Source organism: Brassica oleracea, chromosome C7 (assembly GCF_000695525.1).
Source record: "Brassica oleracea var. oleracea cultivar TO1000 chromosome C7, BOL, whole genome shotgun sequence".
NCBI lineage: Eukaryota > Viridiplantae > Streptophyta > Magnoliopsida > Brassicales > Brassicaceae > Brassica > Brassica oleracea.
In genome coordinates, this window is record NC_027754.1 from 164,757 (window position 1) to 175,796 (window position 11,040).

General features: G+C 39.4%; 4 protein-coding genes across 9 annotated transcripts in view; 2 read left to right on the forward strand and 2 right to left on the reverse strand.

Moving 5' to 3' along the window:
* LOC106306293 (tetraspanin-19) overlaps positions 1–136 on the reverse strand; it is a 1,688-nt gene extending 1,552 nt beyond the window's left edge. The window contains exon 1 of one of the 3 annotated variants that reach the window (XM_013742861.1): positions 118–136. The gene's annotated coding sequence lies outside the window, so the exon portion shown is untranslated. Of the gene's footprint in view, positions 1–24; positions 98–117 lie in introns of those variants that run through there. The other 2 variants (XM_013742860.1, XM_013742862.1) reach the window with 2 other exon arrangements.
* LOC106306292 overlaps positions 1–3,861 on the forward strand; it is a 4,154-nt gene extending 293 nt beyond the window's left edge. The window contains exons 2-6 of one of the 4 annotated variants that reach the window (XM_013742856.1): positions 298–536; positions 618–776; positions 857–1,084; positions 1,154–1,584; positions 3,677–3,811. In XM_013742856.1, the coding sequence (XP_013598310.1) occupies positions 381–536; positions 618–776; positions 857–1,084; positions 1,154–1,495 (885 nt within the window). In that variant the 5' untranslated portion in view covers positions 298–380 and the 3' untranslated portion in view covers positions 1,496–1,584; positions 3,677–3,811. Of the gene's footprint in view, positions 1–294; positions 537–617; positions 777–856; positions 1,085–1,153; positions 1,588–3,676 lie in introns of all 4 variants that reach the window. The other 3 variants (XM_013742855.1, XM_013742858.1, XM_013742859.1) reach the window with 3 other exon arrangements.
* A 2,308-nt stretch (positions 3,862–6,169) lies between these two features.
* LOC106306340 (pentatricopeptide repeat-containing protein At2g20710, mitochondrial) lies at positions 6,170–7,942 on the forward strand. Its single transcript, XM_013742916.1, has 2 exons — positions 6,170–6,539; positions 6,629–7,942. Exons 1-2 carry the CDS (start codon positions 6,270–6,272, stop codon positions 7,814–7,816), a joined length of 1,458 nt encoding a protein of 485 aa, XP_013598370.1. The 5' UTR covers positions 6,170–6,269; the 3' UTR covers positions 7,817–7,942.
* A 295-nt stretch (positions 7,943–8,237) lies between these two features.
* On the reverse strand, positions 8,238–9,496 carry LOC106306341 (riboflavin synthase). Its single transcript, XM_013742917.1, has 2 exons — positions 8,584–9,496; positions 8,238–8,471 (listed from the first exon to the last, which is right to left on the reverse strand). The coding sequence occupies exons 1-2, from the start codon at positions 9,334–9,336 to the stop codon at positions 8,457–8,459; spliced, it is 768 nt and encodes a 255-aa protein (XP_013598371.1). The 5' UTR covers positions 9,337–9,496; the 3' UTR covers positions 8,238–8,456.
* Between the last annotated feature and the right edge of the window lie 1,544 nt (positions 9,497–11,040).

Below are 11,040 nucleotides of genomic sequence, written 5' to 3' on the forward strand. Positions count from 1 at the left end.
TTTTTTTCACCCCCCCCCCCCCCCTGGAGACAGACGAAGAGACCTGATTAATTTAATTTTTAATTTTTAATTTTTCTCCGTCGGTTGGAGAAGAGAAATCGAAAAGAAAGAACCAACCTCTCTTTCTAAATCCCTAATAAAATCCAATCCAAGCACGAAACTTGTTTCTTTCTTCTTCTTTTTTTTTCCTAACAAAAATATAAAATAAAATTATATTATATTTATTGGAAAAAATTAAAATAAATGGACAATTATTTGGAGACCACAGAATTGAATTGAATTGAATTGATCCAGCAGGGTTGGTTGGTTACTTTGCTTGAAATGAAATGAAATGAAGGTTGACTGACTCTACGGTCAAAGGCCTTGTCCTCCATCCATCCATGATTCTATCCCTCACGCCGGTGGTGGCTAGTTCTTCCCTCCGACCATATTCAGTGTTTCACCCTCTCTCCTCCTCTACCACTTGTCGTCGGTTGCGATCCATCCCTTTCCCATCTCTCAGATGCTCTTGTCTCAGTAGCAAACCCACTCCCCATGTAATGTTCTAACTCTGTTTTTTTCTTTCTTTCTCCATTTTAACTGAGGAGGGTTTTCTAAAATTCATGGAGAAAGAATAGGGGTTCTCGGTTTTGGCATCAGAGATTCCGTGGGAAGACAAGAACGTATGGACCACGTTCGCTCTTTACATGTTTTGCCTCCATATTCCTCTCAGTTTTGGTGGTTTATCCATCCTTGCTCGCACCCTGCACACCCCTCTTCTCCATCCTCAGACCCAAGTCACTCCCTCACTCTCTTCTTCTATATGGTATATATCCTAAAGTCATACTGAAATTCATGGTGTGGCTACAATGTGCAGGTGCTATCACTTGTGCTTCTCCAGTTGCTCGAACTTTCACTCACCCTCTTCCTTCTGAGGACCACCGCCAAGCCTCAATTCAAATCATTCAACTTTCTTAAGGGTACTAACAACAATGTCTCAACCCAAGGGAGAAACTGGGTGGTTGGTTCAGCTTTGGGTTTTGGAACTCTTGTTGCTTTTATCTTCCTCACTTCACTTGTAGCTCATCAACTCTTTCCTTCTCAGGTCTCTCTCTCCTGAATCTTTGGTATCATTTTAGCATAGCATAAGACAATGTGTGGTTTGATCTCTCAGGATGTGCACAACTCTGAATTGGATAAGATTATTGAAAGCGGGGAGGTGTCGAGAATTGGGTGTTTTGTTCTCTACTGCGTCGTAGCTCCCATACTTGAGGAGATTGTGTACAGACGATTTCTACTGAGCTCCTTAGCGTCCAGAATGGAATTGAGGAAGGCCCTTGTGATCAGCTCAGGAGTATTTGCAGCATCTCACTTCTCTGGGGAGGATTTTGTGCAGCTGTTTGGGATAGGGTGCGTTCTCGGGGGATGTTACAGCTGGTCAGGGAACTTGGCCTCGTCCGTGGTCGTCCACTCCTTGTACAATGCCTTGACACTCCTCCTTGCGCTGCCTTCTTAGCCACACCACCCAAGATGAGAAGAGGTGGGGGCCATTTCCCTTGTCAGTTACGTCATATAGGAATCTCTATCTTTCTTTCTTTGGAAGACAGCAATGCACACAGCCTAAGACCAACCTGTTTTACACATTTATAAATATTTGGATACAGCAAGTAAAGAAACATAAAAATACCATATATATAAAGCCACAAAAGGCAGAGTTCATACAAGGATCAAACCAACAAAATCACAAAAGACTCATACAAAGACCAGACCAGTCCTAAGCTCCATACTAGTTCCATCAAGATCACAAAAGAAGACTAATCCTAGATTCCATATTAGTCATCATCGCGTTTTATCTTAGTCCTAAGCTCCAGAAACCTAATCTTAGCTTCATCTGTCTTCATTGTTACAAAGGCTCTTCGGTTCCCTTCATTATCTATGAGAGTTTCCATTGCTGCTTCATATAGTGGAGACCACTCTCTCACTTCAGGCAAAGCATACAAAATCTCCAACACATTCTCAATACTAAAAGCTTCTTGACGCTCCAACATCCGTTCCGCTATCTTGTTCTTTACCTCGAGAGCTTCAGTTCGTTTCACACAAGCTTCTACAACCATGTCTTTCTCCTTACGCCTTCTTTTTGCTCTTGAATTTCCAGAATGAGTCTGAGTCGATGGCTGAGTTTGGCGTGGGGCTTGAGGCTGTGTTTCTGCTGCTGGCTGAGAATCAACTTCATCATCACCAACATCTTCATCCACTCTAGAGTTTAAACTGGCTTCTCCATGTTGAGCACTCCATCCTTCAGCTCCCGTTACTCCTGAGAGAGGGTTTGAGCAGCTTGCGAGTCTGAGACCTGCAAAAAAAAGCAGAAAGAATAAGCAATGAGAAAGAATAAACTTATAACTCAGCCCTGTTTCAATGCACTGTCAGAACCAGTAAATGATGCTGTTCAAGAGTCTTTAACTGATACAAGTCACACACAAATATAACTCGTATGCTTTAAGCTATTTTAATTTGTTTATAGTATCTTTTCTAGTTTTCCTATTTATCTGTTAGCCTCCTATCGCCCTTAAACTATCAATTAAGAAACGTGATAATTATTAATATATCAACTGAAAGCAACATTTATAAAATATACACATGTGGTATAAACATAAACAAATAAACGATTTTTCATTGTAATATGCTTTGCTTGCAACCCTCTTAATCATTCACTAAGCAAACATAAAATTAAAAAAAAAATCTCAAGGGTCTCCTGCACGTTCCCAAAACCTTAGCTTGTAAAACTAACTTTGTTCATCTAAGCCAACTTGTAACTGGAAGTAATCTAGTCTTATAATTTTACAAAGTCTCCTAACAAAAAGCTAACCAAAGACGGAGAAGGCACTCATTCTTCATCAAAAATCTAACAACGCAAACACAACACACAAACACAAACATACAAACACAAATGTACAAACACAAATGTACAAAGCAAACACACAGCGAAAAAGCAAACACAAATTCTATACGGATGATAGCTAGAGTGAGTGACGAACCTTACGATAGAGTGAGAGATGAAGAAGCTTCGGAGAACTTGAGACAAGGCTGAACACGGACCACACTTAAGTGCTTTAGAACAGAGACAATTACCTCATGGAGAAAAGGAAGAGATGGGTTTGGCCGAGCTCGAGATGCTATGGAGAAGAGAGCTTCGAGATGCTATGGAGAAGAGAGAGCTTCGAGATGAGATGCCATGGAGAAGAGAGCTTCGAGATCGAGATGGACCGAGAGAGAGAGAGCTGGGTTCGAGATCGAGAGATCGAGAGAGAGAGAGCTGGGTTTGAGATCGAGATATATGGAGAAGAGAGAGCTTCGAGAGAGAGAGCTTGAGATGTCGGGATCGAGACAGAGAGCTTGAGAGGCGTCTGAGATCGAGAGAAGAGGGCTGCGTCGATGGGGAGAAAGGCTGCGTCTGCGGCTATTAGACTTTAGGTATATTTGTAAATAATAAATTAGGTTAGGGGTAAAACTGTAATTAGCTTAAGTTGACGCAAAAAACAGACGCAGACGCAGGATTTTACGGCGTTAGAAACATGACGCAGCGTTCGGCCGCAGACGCAGACGCAGGTACCCGCGTCAATTAAACGAACAAGCCGGAACGGAAAACATTGACGCAGACGCAGACGCAGGTGGCTGCGTCGACCAAACGAACAGCTCTAGCGTATAAACCGTCTGTGTGTAAAGAGACAATCTTGATCCCTTTTCAGTTTAATAAAGTGTATTGATTAATGGTAGTACAAGAAACAAAAGGTAAGATGAGCTTAGCTTAACTGAGAAGAAAAAAAAGGCTTTACCAAAAGGATGTGATAGGTTGGTTTACACAGAAGATGATATATGTATCTAATGGACATAAAATTACGTGTACAAACATTTTTTTTAAAGAAAAACAGAGTTTAAAGCATTTGTTAATCGGTGTTTAAGGCAAAAAGGAAGAAGCAAAGTGTGAAACAGAAACGAGAGAAAAGAAAGACAATCAAAACGGGTGTGTCCGTTAGTGGCTAATCATATTCATCGTCGATTCAACTAGCTTTCAAAACAAATTTACTGGCTAATGGCTATACTTATTATATATTCTACTTTTTTTTTTCTTATTTTTGTTAAACCTTTAACTACCTATATATATGTTTTACAAACAATTTAAGAAAATAAAGTCGTAAAATTAGGGAAACAAATTTAAGAGCAAAAATACAGAAGAGATTAGCTTGCCTCTTCGGTGTAAATCTCCCTGATTTAGCTATTAATAAAAGGAAAAACATATCTTTCTAATTCTCAGAATAAACTCATCACAGCTGTCATATCCCTTGTCTATAGTTATAAATACAGGGGATGTGGGCACAAGACGGACTTTAATACACAAATATTTACGGTGCTCCTCGAGGAAAAGAGAGATAGAAAAGAAGGAAGAAAGAAAGAAAGATGGGAGCATTCGAGGATAAGGTGAAGCTGAGGGCGATAGAGCTGAAACATCTTCTGAAGAAAGGTATCAAAGTCGTCAGCAAATCTTGCAAGAAGGGATGGTCCAAAGTCAAGAACCTTAAGCGCTAATGATTCCTCCTTCCTTCTCCTCCGTCTCTGTCTCTGTGTGTTTCTTTCTTTCCCCTCTAGAAAAAACCTAAGTTTTGTCTTCTTCTTTTGCTGTTGTGGGTGATTATATATTCATCTAAGTCTTTTTCTTAATGGTGTCTTGTATTAATTGAAAGATTAAGCCTAAATAAAATTAAATATGAAACCAGATTCAGCTATTAAAAATTTTAAAAGATAATTTTGAAAACAGTATAGTAGAAGAAAACAAGAAAATTGTAAAAACCTAAAGAATAAGATATTTCCTTTTGAAAATGGATTTGAACTTTGAACCAATCCCCAAGTAGAAAAACAAGGGGAAGGTTACACGTCGGGTGGATAATGCTGAGTTTTATTGGGCCGACATATGGGCCTCTGCCCGATTTTGTGTCCAGCGCTAATCACCACTGTTGCAATTTGTAAGCATATAACGAAGGATTCTAGGGTTTCTGTGGAGAGGTATAAGAACAAACTCTGTTGGCTCGAATAAGCACACACACACACACAAAAAATCAAACAAGGCAGTGAGCATTTTACATTCAGTTCCCATTTATAACAATCATAGATTCTGTGTTTGATTTTGTTCTTGGTAAAGATATTGATTGTCTTTATAAGCTTGGTTGTGTTGTGTACATGGTTGGGCCACTGATGATTGAAAAAGTTTGCCTACATTGTTTGATTTTACCACTGAAATGGAAACTTGAATATGTTATTCACTCTGAGGCTCATCATTCTTGCCTTTGGTCTTTATTATTTGGGCAAATCTCCAAAATAGCACTTATATCACAAAAATAGCATTCAAAAACTAAAATGACCAAAATAGCACATTTTTTTGAAAATTTTAATTTTTTTATTTTTCAAAATTTGAAATCTTATCCCCAAAAACTCATTTCTCAACTCTAAACCCTAAACCCTAAATTCTAAACCCCACCCTTTAACTCTAAACCCTAAGTTTGTGACTTTTGATAAAACATTAAGTGTTATTTTTGTGACTTTTGACCTTGAGTGCTAGTTTGGGAACAAAAACTTGATTTAGCGTTTTTTTTGTCTTTTTGTCTTATTATTTTTCATGGAAATATCTTTTCTCTCATCAGGCAGGCACATGACGAGATTGAAATATCTTCCAAAAGACAAAAGAGTTCTTATTATGGTTGGTTGCTTTTACATGGATTTTGAATAAAAGGTGCTCTGAAATTTGTTCAGTATGTTGTAGAGCACTTTGGCCCAAATAATTACGGTGCATCGTTGAAATTGATTGATGGTTAACTTGCCAAAAAGATGTAATATCTTTTGAACGTTATTAACTAGTAAAAATGTAAGTGGAGACGCAAATCGTTATCAACATTGATTAATCAGGGCTTCTATTAACTGAATGAAATTACAAGTCTATATTATAAACAAATTCCCATTTGTTCTCTTCACCGGATCTGATGAACAACAGCACAGGACACGCCAAAGAGACTTCAACTTCTTCCAAACCGAACCGGATTCCCGTAATTTCGAAATTAATTGGAAATTTGATTGCAGCAGTCTTCCGGTTAGGAAGAAGACAAGCGTAATTTTTAAATAAATAAAAATAAAATACAAGTATATGTTGCTAGTTGTTTAGTCAAAAGCTTAACAGTTGACGCACGGACAGAAGCGAAAACCTAGGAAGAGGAGTGTGTCTGTGTCTGGACGGCTTTGAGCATATGAATCATCTACTCCGCCCACAATTTGGAAGCTTCAGGAGTAGCCTTCCTTTCAGATGTTCCTTCCTTCGTTTCCCCAAAACCGTTCCTTCCCCCGATCCCGTTCATGACTCTCTTAAGCGTCGTATCGAACGCGCCCCAGATTCGACGCCCTCCCTCACCCCTTTGCTCCACGAATGGCGACAACTTGGAAACAAACCGGGTCTTTCAGAACTCAGGAGCATCATCTCCTCCCTTCACAAATTCGACCGCTTCTCCCACGCCCTCCAGGTTTAGTTTGTTTGTTTCCAGCAATCCATCAAATCAAATATATACTTGTACAAAATCCAGTTTGATTCTTAAATGGATTTGGGTCTTAGGTTTCGGAGTGGATGAGTGACCAACAAGTTTACAATCTGTCTACGGTGGATTTCGAGATTCGGCTTCTCTTGATTGCTAAACTTGGTGGTCTTGAAGAAGCCAGCAAGTTCTTGGACACCATTCCCTTGAAGAAGAGGGACTTTTACGTGCACAACGCTCTCTTGAACTCTTGCAAAACCCACGGCTCCCTGAGCATTGCCGAGACCACGTTTCAGAAGATGATAGACCTTGGCTTGGCTTCCAACAACCCTAAACCCTACAACACCATGCTCTCTCTCTACCACAGTGCTGGAAATCACGACATGGTTGTCAAGCTCCTGCTCGAGATGGACGACCATAGATTAGAACCCCAAGGAGTTCCCTTTGGCAAGCTCTTTTCCTGTTTCGCTCTCGCATCATGCGTCAAAGACTCTGTGGGAATGGAGAAGTTTCTCAACAAGTGGGGGGACCGGATGGAGCCATGGGCCACGTGCTTTTTCCCTGCATGCCTCTATATGGAACTTGGATCTGTTGATAAGGGTTTGTCTTTGTTTCGTAAGACTGAGGAGTTACTCGATGATGACTGCAGAAAAAACATGTATGGAGCTCTCATGAGAGTCTATTGTCATAACGGCGAAAGAGAGGACGTTTACCGTCTCTCCAACTTGGCTAAACTCCACGGGATATCCTTCGGCGCCACTGTAAGTTCTGAGATGATCAAGTTCTTTGCTATGAAGAACGATTTTGATGGGGCTCACGAGATCATGGAAGAGTGGGATACAGGGGCTGGCGATCTTGGTCTTTCAGATTTTGGTCATCGGAAAAGATGCATGAAAGAGGAGGCTGATAAAGCTATCAACATGCTTGGGAAGAAGTGGGAGAGCAAGTGGGAGAGTTTGACTGACATGTTACAGCAAAACTTGGCGGAGGGTGAGGACGAGGATGGTGAAAGGGAGAGGAGGAAGAGAGTGACGGAGGCCTTGGAGGGGAGGCTGCACGAACGCTGGAACCCAAAGACCACTAAGACTCTCTCCGCTTACGCCTGCGTGCAGTATGTCGAGGGTCGAAGGGACATGGAAAGTGCAGCTGAGATTCTCAAACTGCTTAACAAACAAGAGCTAGTGTCACGTGCAATGGACAAAGACAGATTGTGTTTGAAGATGGTGGAGGCTATGAGGGGTGGAGGATACGTTGGTGGACAAGACTAGCATAATATTAATCCAAAAAACAATATTTGTAACTCATGTGTTGTCATATAATTGATTGATTTAACATTATTAATCTAGTAGACCTCAACCAACAGAAAAAAAAGAAAAAGGCTTTATAATATTTAATCCAAATGGTGTTCAAGCAAGACTCTAATGTTTGTTCTGGCTACAATCTTACTCCAGTGTTGTACCGACTTTCTTCCACATGAACAGAACAGCAGCTTATAATAATAGTTGATTAACTGTACAATATGAACAAAGCAAGCCGCATACCAACGTATGTGCCCTCACTCGCTTACCATACGTTGGTATGAGAACCTATATGATCTTGGTGTTATGTACTCTTAAACGCTTTTAATTATATTATTCTTCCTCCATTTTATTATCATTGACACACACAGTCAAGAAGCAAGAGTAGAAAAAAAAGAGGGGTAATGAAATCCAATCATAAGCTTATTCTCCAATTGACACAAATGAATAGATCATCATTACTCGAAAAGGTTCATCTACTTTTTTCTCACAGAAGCACCTAAGTTCTGAGCAAATGCTCACGACCATCATTACAAAGAAACAGAGGTCAAGATCAATCTTACATAGACCAACAGTTGCCAAATAAGCTGCTATTTATCCCAGCTGAGCTTCAGCCCTTCTTTGCCTGTAAAGAGAACATCAGCTAAAAGATATTCGAACAAACACATCCCTCACAAAAAGAACAAAATCACCTCAGACAAAAGCAGTCACTAAAGGAAGAAAAGCTTTGTAGTTACCTGTGGAGTGTTGTAGGCGGAAGTGGTGAGAAGAAGCCTCTCAACGTATTTGCCCATGATATCAACCTCCAAGTTCACTTTCTGCCCAACAATCTTGGTGGGAATCACCACATTCTGCTGCGTGTAAGCAACGAGCATGAAATTAAAGCAGCTCTCCTGGTCAGACACATCCACCACCGTCAGGCTCGTCCCATCCACGGCCACAAAGCCCTTGGGGACAATGTATTTGAGCAAAGCCTTGTCCGCTTTCACCTTCACCCACAGCGAATCTCCCTCAGCTTCCATCGAAACTATCACTCCCGTACCGTCCACGTGTCCCTGCACCACGTGTCCGCCCATGCGGCTCACCGGCTGCAGCGCACGCTCCAGATTCACCAGAGACCCTCTCTCCAGCTCCTCCAGCGACGTCTTTCGCAGCGTCTCCGGTGCTAGCCCCACTGTGAACTCCTCGGTGTCGAAATCGGTTACTGTAAGGCAAGTCCCGTTGACGGCGATGCTGTCGCCAAGCTTCACGTCCTCCAGCACCACTCTCGCCCCGATTTTAAGGTCGAATCCGCCGTGGTCAGCCAATCCCAGATCCTTTACGTGGCCCATTTCTTCCACGATTCCCGTGAACACGGATCGGATGCCCAGATTTTGCCTCCGACATGATGTCAGCTTTGTTGAGTCAAATCTGAGGAGATTTGGTCTGAGTGAAGCCAAGGTTGGACGAAATGATTTGGGAAGCAGATTCAACGAGTGAGTCCCCATCATCGTTCGTGCCGTGAATTATTATCCCAACCACGGCGGCGCTAAGTCCTCGTCTCTCTAGATCGTGCGTTCTTAATTACAATCTCAAAAATCAATAGGATACACAAAAGAACCCTGCCCAATAACCCAAACCGACCCGACCCAAAAATAATACTAGTAATTTGAATCTCACAAACACATCTGTTCATGGATTTTGTTTTACTGTAATTAAGATTTCAGGTTTCACACAACAGAACCCGAATATGTTACCGACACGTGAAAAAATCCAACAAAATAAATTTAGATAATTGTTTTCAAATACTTTAGATACTTTTAATAGATTTATATGTTATTTAATATTGTCTAGATAATAGATAACAATTTCATATATCAAAAAAGCCAAAAACAATCTAACCCGACAGAAAATGTGATATGACAGTTACGATTACAAAAAAAATCAATGATGAAATCCAAATCGAATATTTGTTGGATGATAACCATACATTGATATCAAACTGATCTTGTTTCACGCTTATTAACAATTGAAATGCTTTCTCGCATCACAACATGCCGCAGGCAGCACAAGAGAAAAAATTTCTAGATAAAGATATTTTTTTTTTGGTTAAAACTGTTTCGAAAGAGATTCCTTCCGAAAAGTTCTCTTGAACCCGTCGAAGAATCTGCGATAACTATTACACCTATAAAACAGAACAAAACGAGAATATCTCCGATTACAAAAACCGGCGGAAAATGAAAATATCTCCAGAAACTTAGCCAAAATAAAATCATAATATTGAATAACAAAGAAGAAAATACTATTAGAAAAGAAATTCCGGTGCCGGTGCTAGAAAGCCACCGGTGCAAGGTCACAAATTCTTTTTTTCCTCTGACTGCTGACCTTAAATTATATATATGGTTATGTTACAGAGAAATTCTATATGATAGACCTAAAAAGTTTTTGTCACAAATATATACTTTAAAAATAAAAATGACTAAAATAGACTTAAATGTTTTATCAAAAGAAATAAATATACGTTTATACCCCTAGGGTTAATTAATCTAGACATTAGAGTTTAGAGTTAAGGGGTGAGGTTTAGGGTTTAGGGTTTAAGGTTTAGGATTTAAGGTTTAGAGTTGAGGAGGGGGTTTTGGAGATAGGATTTCAAATTTTTTTTAAAAAAAATAAAATAAAATTTTCAAAATAAAAAAATGCTATTTTGATCATTTTAGTTTTTGAGATATATTTTTGTGACAAAAACTTTAAAAAATCTATCTGAGAGAATTACCCTATGTTATATATATATACTAGGGGTTGGTCCGCCCTACGGGCGGGTGAGTTTACACTAAAATTATTTTATATTAAAATATATTTTAATTTTATAAAATATTTAGAAATTTACTTTATATTTAAAATAATAAATAGTGGAAATGTAATGGTTTATATTTTTCTTATTTGATTTTATTTCAATTTGACAGTGAAGAAAATCTAAAGTAAGAATAACTAATATTTATAGTGTTGTTAATTATTTTTCCTATTGATTGATTTGGCTTTCATGTGTGTTTTCTTTACGTAAAGTTGGTACGATATTTAGTGTACTTAATTTTATAGTATTGTCATGTTTGTTTGATTGTGATGTGTTACAAATCTTTCCGGTGATTGTAGATGTTCTATTTTAGTTTTACATAGTGTTTGTTTTATTTGAGTTTGATGCTTTCAAGCCGGTTGGT